Below are 17,207 nucleotides of genomic sequence, written 5' to 3' on the forward strand. Positions count from 1 at the left end.
GAATAATATGTAGGGATAATTAGGCATCTGATTAACCTTTATATGGTGTGATGTCCCTTTCTGCACCGAGATTCAGCATGTTCTATCCTTTCATTCTTTTTCACCAAACTAACACCTATACTATTGCATGTTGAAAGGAACTTTGTATCAGCTTTAATCTTTGACTTGTAGCTTGTCTGCTACATAAATGCTTGCTGTGGAGAAAGTATTATTTCCCCACCTCCTGCATGCTTATACACTGTAGGTTATAAATGAAGTGGAGAAAGCACCCAAAGAGCTGAGAAAAGAGCTCATGAAACGCAGGAAAGAGGAGCTTGCACAAAGCCAGCATGCTCAGGTAACAGCAGCAGCTTAATGCTACTAAAAACAGAAAGCAGCATTATTCTCGCAGCTTAATAAACCATGGTGGAAAGGGTAAACTCCTACTGTAGTTATTATATGATGTTGAATTCTCCTAATACAAAGGTTCCCAGGGCATTCTTTATGTAGAACTAAATTCACATGAGATGGTGACATTTCAGTTGCAAATATGAAATTAAGTGGAATGTTTGGAAAGCTGACTCCGGATGAAATAAACAAGGATGTTGATGTATAATTCACTGTATTCTTATTATAATCATGAGGGAAACTTATATACTTAAGTAGTAATGTCACTGTTTGATAGAAGACTTTTATGACAAAATATAGAGGTTGAGTGTGTAGGCTTTGTACACATGAAAAGAATGACTATTTAAAAGACCATTGTTGGGGCACCTGGGTGGCTCAGTTGGTTAAGCACCCAACTCTTGATTTCAGCTCAGGTCATGATCTCTCGGTTCGTGGGTTTGAGGCCCGTGTCAGACTCAACGCTCTCAGCGTGGAGCCTGCTTGGTAGTCTCTCTCTCCCTCTTTGCCTCCCCCTCCTTGGCTCATGCTTGCTCGCTCTCTCTCTCAAAATAAATAAACTTAAAAAAAAAAATAAGGCCATTGTTTTTATAAAGTTGGGAGTTAAAAGAAAAACCATAAACGGTAATGTTAAATGGTAGATCAAACATTTATTTTACTATTAAACTCAACATAAGCAACTTAAAATCAGATTTTAAATACTAACTACATTGTTTTTCGTTTTGATTCAGAATCCAGCAGTTTAAAAAAATATTGCCTGTATAAACTTGATTCTAGGTTATGATAAGGATGAGCCAATTAAGATGGGTGAATTCTTTACAAAACTAGACAAGCTAGTACTTCAAACAGATTTTTTTTTAGCATTATCTCATGACTGTATGAGGTCTTTTTACTAGGAATCATTTTTCTTTTAATTAAGTTTGCATTCAATTTGGAAGCAGAGAGGTGAGCTCAGTTTGTAGTTATATATGTCAATTAAAGGAAGAAGAGACATGGATTATATGTTAACGGTTGCTTTAAATTACCAATTTAATGTGGTTTTATGTGATGTAAAAAGTGGTTCCCAAACTTTTACAGACCCATGTGAAAACATGGAAGAAACAAAACCACTGGGGACCGACAAATGGAATGACATTTAAAATTTTTTTATTTTTGTCCAGAAGGATATTTTAAACTACTGTTTAAAAATTTAAAGGAAAGAATATCTTAACACCATGAAAAATAAGGGAAGTATTTTGGAATTTAAAATTTAACAAAACTAGCCTATCTGAATAAATTTCATGTTTTGGGGGGGGGGTTTGGTTTGAGGCAGTGAAAAATTTTGTCTTGGCCTAGTGTGGGGATTACTAAAGTGTTAAAGCAGACACAGCATTTACTGTGTCAAGTGCTGTTCTAAATGTTTCTCCTGCATGAACTCATTTAAACTCACAACATGTGAGGTAGTTACTCTTATTACCTCTATTCTACAGGAGAGGAAATGAAAGCTCCTCTGAACTACCACAGCGTACTGCCTCTCATGTTTAAACCGTTATTTCTGTGCTTAATCTGAACTCTTATCAGCTTAGTCCAGTGGTTATTGGTCATGTTGTTAATAGGTGAAGAGGAAGTCCTTGCTTCACACATCTAATTGTGGATAATTTGGATTTCAAACAAGATAAGACCAATATGGTTTTTCCTTGTACAGGAATGTAGGCCTTTTAGATTCTAAAAGGTAATACATATTTCAGATGCTAGAGTTGACATTGAGAATTTAGTGTTGAAGGAGTTAAGTGAGCCCATGCTTTAATAAAATTTTGTTGGTTTATTTTCGTAAAATTTTGGGGGCTAGCCTGTATTTTCAACTAAAGCTGAAAGCAACAGTAAATTTCTTTCTGTAAATTTAATGAAAATTTAGTAATCTAACAAATTTAAAAGTATTTCTCTTTAGCTACTGCTTTACATGAAGGCGCTAAAATGATAACTTGGTACCGCATCTGTTTTAAACATTCTGAGAATTTGTGAATAATAGTTATATAGTCATGGAGCCAGAAGTATTTGATTGTCTAGTCCAGTGGTTTTTAAACTGTTCTCCCAAGAGCTGTGGAGTCTGGAAGAAGCACCTCAGGGATCCTTCAAAAAGAGAGGACTGGGGGTTCTGGGTCCCTGCTTAGACTTTAAAGCAGCACTGCTTTTCATCTGTTTCGTACATTTTGTGGTAAATTTTTTGAAAGAGGGTTTGACTGGTTTAAAAAACAACAGCATAAACTAGAGTTTGGAATCCACTGATCTCATTCAAAACCTTTTTACAGATGAGAAAGAGGCCTCTCTGTTAGGTAACTTGTTCGAGACCTCCTGAAACTCAACATTTGTGTAATTATTCTTTCCATTTACAAAAAGTCATCAGCTGTATTCTCACCTGGGAGGTGCACTGTACTCTGACCCGCAGGGTGTTGCTCAGGCCATGATCCAGTCTTTTCAGTTGTCCTCTTGTGCAGTCTCCAGTGCCCAGCTGCAGGATGTAAGTCCCACGCATCTGTGGGAGGATGCCTTCTCCTGTTTTATCTGCCTTTTCTTCAGCTCACATGTGCCTTTTCATTGTTCGCTTTATTTGTTAAAGCCTAGAAGATTGATAGATGATAATGTCAGTAATGACAGTAGTAATCTGAAATGAACTTGATAGTATAGTATTCTTCAAAGCGTTTTCACATTTGATTCTTAGTGCCTCCACCCTAATATAGGGATGGAGTGTATCCATTTTATAGATAAGGAAATCGCAGCACAGAAGACTAAGCGGTCCACTTGAAGTCACAAACCATATTAATGGTAGAACTGGGATTAGAACACTCCGAACAGTGTTCTTTTTTTCTACCTCACCACAAATTTTGAGATTTTCATTTCCAAGAAGTAGCTTCCCAGGAGTATTTTATAAACTTTGCACATGTGAGAAATTGAATGCTGTGATTAGATTTTTATCTTTGTGTGAAGTGACATTTTGATTTTATATATGTTATATATATGTTTTAATTATGGATATGGTCAGAAAAGGCATATTAAATGTGATTATAGTTCCATTTAACTTTAGTTTTCACTATTCAAATTGTATAAGGAATAGTGAGTTGTTCTTCCCCTTGCTGTAGTTTTAAATTAAGTCTGGAATTCCAGGCTGTATTCTTTCTCACAGTTTCTGTGGGGAAGTGACTAGCTGACTTAATGCTATAATTTTTGTTTTTGATGTTTGATATACACAACTGGAGTAGATAGAATACAGCTTGATTTCACCCATTCCTTTCCCCTCTCCTGAAATTAGACTTACTTTTTTTATTATTATTGGCAGCTGTTGGACTCTGTAGTTTTCTAAAGAGTAAGCAAAACAATTTTTTTTTTAATGAGAGGGAGAAATTATGAATTAAGATCACTTTTCTGATCATTACCATTTTTATCCTTTGAATTAGAAATAAATTCTGTACAAATAGCCCAATATAACATAACCCTTTCTTATAGTTTTCTAGAATCCGAAGTTGTGTTTTTAATATTTATAGTTGTCTGATTAATATGACAAAATTCCTTATCAGCATTTAAACTTACACTTTTAAAGGGTGCATTTTATAGTTTCTGTGTTGATTTAAATTATTTGTTACTTTTATTGATCAAATCCATCTTTTTTTTTTTGGGTAAATTTGTTCAGTCTTTTTGGAATGTAAGATCACTTTTCTTTTAGATCTTAAGAATAATTTCCAATTACAAATTCCAATGTGAATGTGTTATACTTGGCTTTTGTAGTTAGGAAATTTAAAGAAAGCTCACTAATACAAAATTTTATTTCTTTTGAAGTAACAAAATATACGAATTAGTATGTGAGGGACCTGGACCTTTCAGGTAATTTTTACCTTTAATATAGAAGATTATTTGAGGTGCCTGGCTTGCTCAGTTGGGAGAGCCTATGACTCTTGATGTTGCGGTTGTGAGTTCCAGCCCCATTTTGGGATAGGGATAAATAAATAAATAAAAATAAATATAGAGATTAAAATAAATGAAGGAAGGAAGAAAAGAAGAAAATTGTTTGCATAGTATTCTTGACTATGTAATTATCCAGACTTTGCTTAATTATTTAAGTCCTTGACTCTGTAAGACAACTGGTGTCTTTGCTAATTCTCATTGTTGAAGGCACTTGCATACATAGCCTACCTTGACTCTTACCTGTCAACTCTTATTTTACTTTCTGGAGCAGCACAATGGTAGTTCTGCCTCCTTCTGTATAGCAGTCTTAGCTCTTATTTTCCCCTGATGGATTAGCTGCTTCAGGACAGGCTTCTGTAATTCTTTCCATTATTCATTGTGTGGCATGGTTTCTAGACCCTGTATTCACAGCTTCCTGTTTTCTGTGGTTTACTTTTGAACTTCTGAAAATGTGATACTAAGGGAAGAGACCCACTATTCTTTATGTGGGCATACAGAACCAATTTGGGATCACTAGAATGGAAGGTCCTTAAAGGCAGTACTGTCTTTTCTTAATTTTAGTAGCCCCTTTAGTGGTACAGTGCCTAGCATTAGTAAGTACTTAATAAAGATTTTCTTTGAACTGGACTGTCATCTTGCTTATCTAGACAAATATAGTAATATGACCAAGAATTGAACTCACAAGAAATTCCATTTACTTTTTTAGTGGCACTGGCATGTATTTACTCTTCTTAATTTTCACATAAATATTTATTCACCCTCATCTTGTACTTTTGCATTTATTTGAGTCTAAATGTAGTATTTATATTTATGGTAGTTAATTTGGGCCCATTGTTTCTGTCTACAGAGATATTTTTTAAAAGTCCTTCATACAAGTTAATGGTACAGATGTGAAAACCTTTTGCTATATCTGCAGGTTATATTAAGTTATAGATTATATATTAAGTATTGTACAAGTTTGTACATAGAAATTTTACTATGAAATTAGAGAAACAATTTAGTTTTTATTATGTGATATTTACTGTAGGAAAATGACCAGCTTGAACAACTTTCTTTGTTATAATTGCCTAAAAAATAGGCATGGAGATTTCGTATCTCTTTAAATAAAACTCAAAAGGCCTTATTCTAGATAGTTGAAATTAAATATTCATTGTGGCTTTTTTTCTGTGATAAAAACTTGGCTGTGGTGAAGCTCACAATTGTTATTTTACAGAGGCAATTCATTAGTCTTTCTGCTAGTGTGTAATTGTATTTATGCTGAAGTACAAATTATGACAGATGAGACAGCAGTATCTATAACTCCGGATTACTTTAACAGGGCGTCACGAATGGTAAGACCTAATTCTCACCTCCAGACACATAGTAAGGCATGCACCTTAAGGAACACGGCTACACTCACTCTCAGTGCATTGAAGACCAGGCTGGTAGTGATCCAGATCCTGTCAGACTCTGTCAAAGGCACAAAGAGTAGATCCAAAATGGACCTTGAGGTTTTATCTTCTCTTGGATGTGCAAGAGGAGGGATTATAGGTGGAGTGCCACTTCAATCTTAAATTTCTAAATCCACACTCAAATTGATCAGAATATCCCTTGGGCTAATCATATATAGACTGCTGTAACTGCCAAAAGAGGGATGGAGAGCCGAACATTTACTGGCAAAATTTACATTTCTTCAATTTGGATATTGTTCCTTTTCTTCTGTGAATGTGCAATCTAGCATAAAGACCATAAGTCACTTTAATATTTCCTTTTCTTACACAGTTGTCGAAGGATTTTTTTTAAAGCATAAATTTTTGCATTTGGGCAAATAGTATGTACTCAGTAAATACTTGTTGAATGAATGAGTGAATCCCAAACATGTTGGCAGAAGTTTTTGACTATCAGGAGTGTGTGTGTGTGTGTGTGTGTGTGTGTGTGTGTGTGTGTGTGTATTTATTTATTTATTTATTAAATGTAACTCACTTTATGAGTCCTAGATCACATTTCTCTAGCAATGCGCTATTTCTCATTAAGTCCATAAACTGTTGTTCTTTTTAGGCACATGCTAGAGATACAGAAACTATTTCTCTGTTAGTGTTGCCATGGTATTACTTCCTAAGTCTTTATTTCTTGGAAAAATAGAGATATTAAATATTCTGATATGTGTTTTACTTATTTGCTCTTTATTCTCTTTTTCATAAAAGGCATTTTGTTTTTTCTTGTTTTATCCACACCATAGTGTAATGAATGATCACTTTTAGAAGCTCTAAATTTATTATTTTCCTAAAGATGTTCATATCATAGGACATTCTGAGTGGGTGACTTCTTTCATGTGTATTATTTTTAATACTGAGTTTAGAGTATTATGTATTCTAGTACTTTTTTCTGGGCTTGAATTGAGTGACTAATACATTTATATATTGCTATATAATTGGTGATTTTTAAATCCAGTTAACTTTAGAAACTTGGTTTAGAAATCTTGATAGCTACTAATGTATATGGTCATATAGATAAATGGATGTTTCACTCAGTAGATGCTTATTAACTCATGGTTAACTGTCTAATAGGAACAGGAATTTGTTCAGAAGCAACAACAAGAATTAGATGGCTCTCTGAAAAAGATCATCCAACAGCAGAAGGCAGAACTGGCCAATATTGAAAGAGAGTGCCTGAATAACAAACAGCAGCTCATGAGAGGTATGTGAAATTACACAGCATATGTGTATATATAAAATGGTATCTGAAGACCATTGCTAAGATACATGTATATATCTAGTATCCATAATATCGAATAATTGGAAATTATGTGAATGCTTTCCTTTGCTAAAGTGGTAGAAAGATGAAGTTAATAAGAGGAAAAGGTTTATGTAAAATTTCAAGCATTTAAATTTTTAAAATTCTTTATAAAGTTAAATATTGTAAGACAGAATGAATGCCTTCGTGACAGAAGTGAACATAAACATACAATCCTTAAAACATCTCTATTGTGCAGATGATGCTAAAGCCTTACCTGAATAGTTTTGTATACTCATTATGCCTTACAATTGTTGGTATACTTAATGGCATCATGACAGAATGGGATTTTAACAAAAAGCTTAGATTTTTTAATTTTTCATTAAGATGATTAAAAGGAATTTTGGTATTGTGGGTGGGGCATTTTCTGTTTATAGAGCATCAGAACAGAATGGTAAATAGTGATAGATATTATCTGTCCATTGGTAATATTTCATTTATAGTTCACAATGTCAGTGTGCATATAAGTTACTGTATATAGAACACATTTATGTAAATATTAAAATGAACTCCAAAGTACATTAGTAAAAAGAACAAAGTGACATTTTGAAAATTGCTTTCTTCTAGCTCGAGAAGCTGCAATTTGGGAGCTTGAAGAACGACACTTACAAGAAAAACACCAGCTGCTCAAACAGCAACTTAAAGATCAGTATTTCATGCAAAGACATCAGCTACTTAAGCGCCATGAGAAGGTTAATGAAAGGAAAATTGGTTTACTTTTTGTTCACTTGAAGTTTGCAGAGTTATTCATTTTTGAAACTTCTATTTCGTAGAGAATGAATTTTAGATTTCCTTTCTATTTTTTTAATCCTAAAATTTCTTTGGTGAAGTTTGGAGTAATTAATTGTATCTTGATCATGATTGCAAACTTCTTTTCTATGAGTTTCATGGAAGGTGACTGATTTCAATGCTTAAGTCCTCTTCTACGTTATAATCTTCATGCTGTCTCAAAGGTAGCTATTGTGGCCCCATTTATGGTTCAGATACCTTAAAAAATGTGGACTTTCTGACTTAGTAATGAGAATTTCAATATAAGACTCTTATATAAAGCTTACTAATAGCTTTATTTTTGTTATAAATTATATTTTGACTAAAAGTTTGCTGGTTGATAATACAACAAGGGAGGGAGTGATTTTGGGAAACAACACAAGAACATGTTTGAGCGTACATGTGGGTACTGAGTATTAAATTATATTTAGGGGCACCTGCATGGTTCAGTCAGCTGAACGTCCAGCTATGGTTCAGGTCATAATTTCATGGTTTGTGGGTTCAAGCCTCACATTGGGCTCTGTGCTGATAGCTCAGAGCCTGGAGCCTGCTTTGGATTCTGTGTCTCCCTCTCTCTCTGCCTCTCCCTCGCATGCACTCTGTCTCTCTCTCTCTCTCTAAAATAAAAAAATAAATAATTAAAATTTTAAATTATATCTACATCACAAGATTGTGTTTGATACTTTCTTAGGAAACAGAACAAATGCAGCGTTATAATCAACGACTTATTGAGGAATTGAAAAACAGACAGACTCAAGAAAGAGCAAGACTGCCTAAGATTCAGCGCAGTGAAGCCAAGACTCGAATGGCCATGTTTAAGAAAAGCTTGAGAATTAACTCAACGGCCACACCAGATCAGGACCGTGACAAAATTAAGCAGGTAAATAAGCCAATTATTCTCTTCTTTTTTAAGTTTAAAAAACTGGAATGTCCTTTAGAAGTGTCACATAATTATGTCGTAAACATTTCGAGCCCCTTTGGGCTTGTTGGTATTTTCTTTGGCTCTGTGGACTGGGGCTGGTTATGTGGCATATACCACCTTAGTATTCCTAGGGTGGTGGCCACAGAGGGCCCCAGGCCCCACACCAGCTCTTGGGCCCTAAAACCAACCTTGGGAATTAGGTGACTTGCACAGCTTTTGAAGTTAAAATGTAGGGGCCTCACTGTGCTTCTGCAGTCTCAGGTACCCCACATAAATGAACTGTGGTCACTGATCAGGCAGGAGGAACAAGGTACCAGAAGTCCACCCCCCGTCCAAAGCCGTAATGTCGACTCCAGCTTGAGTCACAGTACGTTATTCGTGCTTGCAGCTTTAGTTTATTGTATTTTAAGATTTAAGTTCCTTAATTATTCCTTTAGAAGATGCAGAAATTATATTGCTTGTTAACAGTATTATCTTTTTCTTATTTATAGTTTGCTGCTCAAGAAGAAAAGAGGCAGAAAAATGAGAGAATGGCTCAGCATCAGAAACATGAAAATCAAATGCGGGATCTTCAGTTGCAGTGTGAAGCCAACGTCCGAGAGCTGCATCAGCTGCAGGTCAGATAGAGAAGCATGAGAACTGAGCTGGTGGGAGCAGGGCAGCACAAGTGGTGGTTTGGAGAAAACAGTAGCTAACTGGGATAAACTGTACTGTACTCATGGAAATGCTGGGATTGGGAGATTTGTTTTCTGTATAGACTCGAGTAAAGATCAGGTTAGTATCATAGGCACTTGTTGAGAGTTTATATAACCATGATTAATATAAACATGAAGCGAAATTGGAAACCTAAGAAGCTGAGTCTTTCAAAAGCAGTATTGAGTTATTTGTAGTCTCTTTTGCAAAGAAGATGACAAAGTTTTCAAAATGAGGTAGGTGGTTTTGTTGGCAGATTCTGCATTCAAAATTTCATTTAGGGGGAAATAACTCATTTTCTAATAGGTTTTTGAAAAAAGCGATGGACTAAATATATGAGAATTTTTCTCAAGACATTTAAAGGTTACCCTAGGGGGACTGTTTTGAGACCTTACCTGGAGTGTGCAGCCCACCCACTATGTAGTCTAAAATGTTTAAGATTTCAGAATAGTGTGTACTTTATGGATACTCTTCATATTCTCTTAATTTACTAAAGTAGAATAGTCCTGATCCCACATTCTGGCACCAATGGTAAATGCATAAGAAGATGCCCTTTGAAGTGTCAGTTTTATGAGCAAACCTTCTTAGAAAGGAAAAGTAGGATCAAACTAATTCTATTTTAGTTCATTTCATATGGTAAGTAACAGATCTAACTTCTAAACTTGCAAAAATGAAGCTATGACTCATTTCATAGTTCTTGGCCCTGGGTTTTTAGAGGAGAATCTGAACCTCAGTAATAGTTTGATGTTTGATGAGTACTTTATTATTTTGAAAGGTAATTATATTTGTGAAAATTTGCTTAGTTGATTGGAAATTTTTTAACCCAAACTTTATTTTCAGAATGAAAAATGCCACCTATTGGTAGAGCATGAAACTCAGAAACTCAAGGAATTAGATGAGGAACACAGCCAAGAATTAAAGGAATGGAGAGAGAAATTGAGACCTAGGAAAAAGGTAATTTTAAAAGCTTTAGTTAAAATATGTTTATGTTCATCCATTCATCCACCCAGTTATTGGCTGTTTACATAATATATATCAGGTACAGTGTCAGGGACAGGAGATACAGAGATGAAGAGACAAAGCCCCTGTCCCTCAAATGTTCAGAATGTAGTGACACGCGATTACAGATGAATAGGATCATTGCTCTGAAGGAGGTAAGTATAGGAGATGGGACGGCAGCACAGTGTTCAGGCCAAAGAGGAAGAGTGCTTCAGTCTGGGAAGTTGGGGAGGCTTTACAGAGAAGATGCATTGTAAGCCAAGTGAGACTCAGGATGAGTAAGATCTTGCTAGGCATACAAACAGGTTGGGGTGTGATGGGCAGTCTAAGTACAACGATGAGAATGGGTGAAAATGGTGTGTACAGGAATCGTAAGTAGCTCCCTGTCATTGGGGCGCTGGGGGAGTGTGCCTTTGTGTCGGCATTAAGGAGGGAGAGAAAGAAGGAAGTGATGAAAACTCAATCTGGACAAGTTGGCTGGAGCCAGATTACAAGGCCCTCGTATGACAGTAAATTGACAATCTAGTAAAATAGGGAAGGGTTCCCTCCTGCCATCTAGCTCTCAGCCATCTTCCTTTTTTGTACTTGCTTTTTGATTCCCTGCTGGCCTGGTCCAATTGGTCAACCATTTCAACTCATTTTTTTTTTTCTGTCACTATGTGATCCTCTCCCTTTGCTAACTCTCAAACCTTTATTTTCTCTTGGGCTTCCTGCCTGCTACACCTTTTGACCATTCCTTTCTTCCATTTATCCAGTTAGTCGATTAAATATATGTAAGTAGCACCTACTATGTGCTAAATGTTTCTAGAAAAAGTGAAATGACCAAGTCAGTTAATAGTATGGCTTTTTTTTTTTTTTTAATATTTAAATTTTTTTGTAGAGAGAGCACAAGTGGAGGAGAGGGGCAGAGAAGGGGAGAGAGAGAAAGAGAGAGTGAGGGAGTGTCTCAAGCAGGCTCCACGCTGAGCTGACATGGGGCTCCATCCCATGACCCTGGGATCATGACCTGAGCCAAAATCAACAGTTGGACACACAACCAACTGAGCCACCTAGGTGCCCCAGATAATCAGTATGGCTTTTTAACTTAAACTTTATTTATTGTTAAATTTTTGAATAGGTAATACATTCATGTGGATTGAAATTCTAAAAGTAGGGAAGGACCTTTCTCCAGTTTCTTTAACTCTTTGCAGTCTAGCTTTCACCTCAGACTCCCCAGTTGAACTCATTGACTGTGGTCATAAGTGAGTTGCTAACAGCCAAATCCTACGGTGTTATTGAACTGTTGTTAAAAATCTTCTTTCTTAAAATTCTCTTCTCTTCTGACTTTTGTGACTCTCTTCTTTCTCTGTGCTCTTTATCACTTTTTCTCTGTCTTCTAGTTATCTGAAACATAGACATCTCCCATCTTTACACCCTTGATGATCCTGTGCCTAGTCATGGCTTCATCTATTGCGTATTTAAGGACAATTCCTGGGGCACCTGGGTGGCTCAGTCAGTTAAGTGTCTGACTGGCTCAGGTCATGATCTTACTGGTTATGAGTTCAAGCCCTCATCAGGCTGTATGCTGACAGCTCAGAGCCTGGAGCCTGCTTTGGATTCTCTTGTCTCCCTCTCTCTCTGCCCTCCCCTACTCGCATTCTGTCTCTCTCTCTCAAAAATAAAATAAATGTTAAAAAAAAATAAGGATGATTCCAGAACTTGGAGGGGTTCTAAAGTCCTGCAGATCTGGGTTCAAGGCTTAGTGCTGTCATGATTAATTCTGTCACTTAACATTCCTTTGTTTTACTCATTAGTAAAACAAAGATGACATTACATACCTAATTGGGGTTGTTAAGACAGTTGAAAGAAGTGATGTTCTTTCAGAGACAACACTTCCTAGTACCTGAGCTGTAGTTAGGGTTCAGTGAATGTCTGCTGTTGCTATTATTTAATTTATTTTGAGAGAGAGAGTGTGCGCACATATGTGGGTTAGGGGCAGAGAGAGAATCTGAAGCACGCTCTGTGCTATCAGCTTGGAGCCTGATGCAGGGCTCAATCTCATGAACTGTGAGGTCAAGACCTGAGACAAAATCAGGAGTCGGACGCCTGACTGACTGAGCCACCCAAGTGTCCCTGCTATCGCTATTGTTTATTGTCTTATTATTGGTTCATGTCCTAAGCACCCATTTTCCACCTGGATGTTCCATTCCTTCTTATATCATTCAGGCCTCTGTTCCAACATCTCGTCGAAGGTTTCTCTTTCTGATGACCATATATAAAATAGCCCCCATGCTCCCCTCAGACATTCCCTGTCCCCTCATCTTTGTTTTCCTTCATAACATTCTTCACCAGCAGACAGACACATTTGTTTATTGTTTGTCTTCTCCCACAAGAATGTATGCTCCTTGAAAGCAGGGACATTATCTCTTTGTTCACTGATACATATCTGCTTCTAGCACAGTTCCTGGAAAATTGTAATGATTAATACATACCTGTTGAGTGTTTACTGAAGATTGTAAACTCAGAGAAGATCAAACTGAACTCAGCAGCCTTTCTCCTTCATCTCCACCTCACTTTTCCCACGTTCAGTCCCACCCACCAATAGTGTTCTTTCCGATACCCCGTCTTCTTAATTACATCTAGTCTAGCAATGTGAATTATCTTTCATTTCCATCACATCCCATTTCAATGAGATGACAAATAACTTTGGCTCTCTCTTTATAATATTTCTCTTTCCCATTGCTATCATTCTGCTTGCTTAAAATTGGCCTTCTGATCTCGAGTTCCTTTTCGTTTCTTCCTACTTGCCCTCTATCACCAGAGTATATTCAAGAATGTCTCTGACACTGGCATTGTGGTATTGATAAATCTACAGTTCCATCAGAATAAAATAGAAATGCTTAATTTTGACTTTGAAGCTGTCATAGTGCCATACATTGGCCGCAGTCAATTTTTTTTTCTTTTTTTAATGTTTATTTTTGAGAGAGAGAGACAGAGTGTGAGTGAGGGAGGGACAGAGAGAGAGGGAGACACAGAATTTGAAGCAGGCTCCAGGCTCTGAGCTGTCAGCACAGAGCCAGATGCGGGGCCCAAATCCATGAACTGTGAGCTCATGACCTGAGCCGAAGTCAGACGCTCTACCAACTGAATCATCCAGGTGCCGCGGCCACAGTCAGACTTTCTAACTGCATCTTCCACAGGCCACTTTCTGCCTGTTCATATTCTGGTAATGAGTCTAATCACCATTACTCACACCAAGTCTGTGGTTTCCTGTCTGTGTGCGTTGTTTCAGTCCCCTCTGTCTGGCATGCCTTCCACATCCTGTCTATCAAATTTTTATCTTTCCTTCAAGGCTGAGCTCCTGTTTCACCTCTGAAAAACCTTCCTGTTTCTTTCCATTTTCTCCTAAACTTTGTGCCTCTACAGCAGCACTTATCCCTGAGTCATTTGTCCACAAAGTCATCGATACCTAGAGTATTTATCAAGTACTTACTACATTTGCTCTGTATTGTGTAAAGATGAATCCGCTTTAGGGCTTACCTTCAAATAGCTTATTGTCTAGTGTGGAAGAAAAGACCTGCACACCAAAAATCAAAATAAAAAACAGAAAACGGAAAGTACCATGTGGAAGAGACAGGTAATAGTTAATAATAGATGCCAACTTTTGAGTGCCTAGTATGTTTCACATTTAATCCTCACATAGCAACCCATTGAGGTAGGTGATAATAGTGATATAGTCCCTATTTTACAACAGAAGAATAAAATGCATCTGTAATAGGGAGAAGGTAAGTAATTGACCCAAGTTATATACATTCACATGGGTGAGCCAGAGGCTTGAGTCTAGGGCTGTTCATAGCCTACTCTAAATGTTGAGCACTCTGGTCTTCCTTAAGATAGCATACAGAGAGAGTGTTTTGAGCAAATAGTTTTATTCTTGGCTGTCAGAGTAAATTCTATTTGTAATACCAGCACATAATTTCTTTTTCCCTTCCTTTTTAAGACACTGGAAGAAGAGTTTGCCAGGAAACTGCAGGAACAGGAGGTGTTCTTTAAAATGACTGGGGAGTCTGAATGCCTTAACCCATCAGCACAGAGCCGGATTTCCAAGTTTTATCCTATCCCTAGCTTGCATTCCACAGGGTCGTAACAATAGGAAGCAGTCTGTGGTTCGGTTTGGCTTTTTAAATATGTCATTCTGTTCTCTTCATCTTCTGCCACAATCTATATCAGAGAGCTTATGAAGACAATCACCTGCCTCACCTTCTAGGTGTTTTTTGTTTATTTGTTTGTTTGTTTAGCAAAGATGAAGGGAAAGGAACCGTGACAGATGCTAGGCCATGTTGGCGAAGTGGCATCTTGCAGTAATTCCCTAAGGTGATTTTGTATATTAATCTTAAAAATTGTGTTCTTTAGACACTGTTAGGTGAAATACTTTAGAAATAAAATGTTTGAGGTGTTTTTTTTTTTTTTTTTTAAAGCTGTTAGGTCACTGAGTATTAGTGAATATCTTTTTACCTGACCTAACTTCTCAGTGATGCCTAAATTCTGTAGTTGCAACTCTGCTGTAGAGAGTTGGAATAATTTTATTTTGGTGAATCTGCTCTCATGAAAAAGCTATGAGTTGCTCAAAATACCATATTGGTTGAGTAAATCTATTTTATCTTTAAATAGCAACAAACTTTTTAAAAAGAAACATTATTTCAATAGTTTGTCTAAAATACTTACTTTCAGGGCGCCTGGGTGGCGCAGTCGGTTAAGCGTCCGACTTCAGCCAGGTCACGATCTCGCGGTCCATGAGTTCGAGCCCCGCGTCAGGCTCTGGGCTGATGGCTTGGAGCCTGGAGCCTGTTTCCGATTCTGTGTCTCCCTCTCTCTCTGCCCCTCCCCCGTTCATGCTCTGTCTCTCTCTGTCCAAAAATAAATTAAAAAAAATAATAATAAAATAAAATAAAATACTTTCAGTCATGAGCTAAAAATTAAGGGTGCTAGTTTTATTAAAATAGTGCCTAAAACACTAAATTTCATTGGAGTCTAAAGTAGGATTTTCTCTTGATTCAACAGGGACAAACATCCTTAGCATTAAACATTATTGTATTTTAAGTCTTGCTCCTGTTACCATTTGATGAAATTTCCATCCTAAAATCTATGTTTTGCAAGGTTGGAAAGATGTAAAAAAAGTAGCTTTTAGATACTGAAATTCGGCACGTAACACTCACCAAATTAAAAGTATAGACTTAGCATTCCAGCTCATTTCCTAAAATAGTCTGTGAGCTGGGCAAGGGACCTCTTCCATCCTAGCACACTTCGTCCGTTGAAGACTCTGCAGGCTCTGCGTTAAATGTACTTTCTGAAATTAATCTTAAAAGAGGCATTTGTTCAGAATACTTTTTCAGAAAGCATTTAAATAAAATACTTAGGCAACGTCAGAAATGACTGTGTTGTTGAGAGAAAGTCATTTGTATTTTGGTTTTATTTAGTTCCATGTTTAAATTATTTGATTTGAATGGGAAAAGCCTGACACCTTTACCATCTGGTTGCTGATATGTGTAATTATTAATGAAATGTTCACTCTTGGTCCCTCTTGTGGCTTAGAATTCCAAGCCCGCGTCAGGTCAAGCAATATTATGAAATGTACTTGGGTCGGTGAGACGGCACATTTGTAAATCATGCTTGCTGCTTGCCACTTCCAGCCTGTTCTCTTCGAAGAGTACCAGGTACCAAGTTGTGGAAGTTTCATTTTTTAGTTACGTTACGTTTGAGGCTGGTGAAAAATTCAAGTGTAATTTTGTGGGAACACTGATTCATGTTAAGAAAATGTAAATATGTGTAGTAGCACTTTCTTGCAGTTAATTTGAAAACTTTGAATGCTGAACCTTATTTTGTCAGTGGTTTAGATGATTTAAAAATGCATGTGTGATTTTAATTTTGTAATTGTTTTGACAAGCATAATTTCTTGGACAACTTTGTAGGTAGCCTTAACTTCTGGCCGAGTTTGTTTTTTATATAAGTATATATACATATATATATATACATATATATATATATATATTATGTATGGTTGTAAATTCATACACTTATCACATTGAATGTGTTGCTGTATACAAAACTCTTTTAATGCTTTATTCTCAAATGCTGGGTTGAAAAATGTTTTGAAAGCCTTTTAAAGTATATATCTTTATAAAGTAATATTCAGGATGATGATGGAAATTGTTTATATTATGATATAAATGACATTATAATGTTACCCAATGTATTTAATGATTTATTTGCAGAGGGAGAGAGGAGGAAGGTTCTTACTACTCTCTCCTTTGAAATTTTCAGTTTATTGGCTTTATAAAAAGAATTCAGGTAGTGGACATTTTTTCAGTATCTTTTAAAGGATATCCTGTGTGCTAAATAGCTTGTGGCACATAATCAATTTAGTCTGAATATTTGATTCTTTTTATTCTTTTCAACTTGTCTTGAGAGTATTGAATAAAGAAAAGAGGCTCAGAGTAGAATGGTTGACACTCTGGTAAATTTATTAGCAAATCTTGTAAAACCCTTAAAACTGCCCTTTGGATTCAGTGTCCTTGCTGGAGTTCTCTTTCATATATAACCATACTCATGTGGGTGCAGGACTGCAAAATGATACATACGTAGAGATGAACAATTCATTTTGACGCTTAAGTTACATAAATCTTTGCAAAAAGCATTTTGTTACAGAATATGCTGTTTTTACCCGTCCCCGCTCACTTCTTATTAAGCCCTATAT

At 36.5% G+C, this 17,207-nt stretch overlaps 1 protein-coding gene across 2 annotated transcripts in view; it reads left to right on the plus strand.

Annotated features, from left to right (window-relative positions):
* Positions 1–15,104, plus strand: part of SLK (STE20 like kinase) — a 54,351-nt gene extending 39,247 nt beyond the window's left edge. Inside the window, exons 13-19 of one of the 2 annotated variants that reach the window (XM_058697686.1) lie at positions 245–337; positions 6,867–6,996; positions 7,660–7,784; positions 8,552–8,740; positions 9,274–9,399; positions 10,316–10,429; positions 14,454–15,104. In XM_058697686.1, the coding sequence (XP_058553669.1) occupies positions 245–337; positions 6,867–6,996; positions 7,660–7,784; positions 8,552–8,740; positions 9,274–9,399; positions 10,316–10,429; positions 14,454–14,600 (924 nt within the window). In that variant the 3' untranslated portion in view covers positions 14,601–15,104. The remainder of the gene's footprint in view (positions 1–244; positions 338–6,866; positions 6,997–7,659; positions 7,785–8,551; positions 8,741–9,273; positions 9,400–10,315; positions 10,430–14,453) is intronic. The other variant, XM_058697687.1, reaches the window with a different exon arrangement.
* Positions 15,105–17,207: the final 2,103 nt, after the last annotated feature.

The sequence above is a fragment of the Neofelis nebulosa genome, chromosome 13 (assembly GCF_028018385.1).
Source record: "Neofelis nebulosa isolate mNeoNeb1 chromosome 13, mNeoNeb1.pri, whole genome shotgun sequence".
In the NCBI taxonomy this organism is placed as follows: domain Eukaryota; kingdom Metazoa; phylum Chordata; class Mammalia; order Carnivora; family Felidae; genus Neofelis; species Neofelis nebulosa.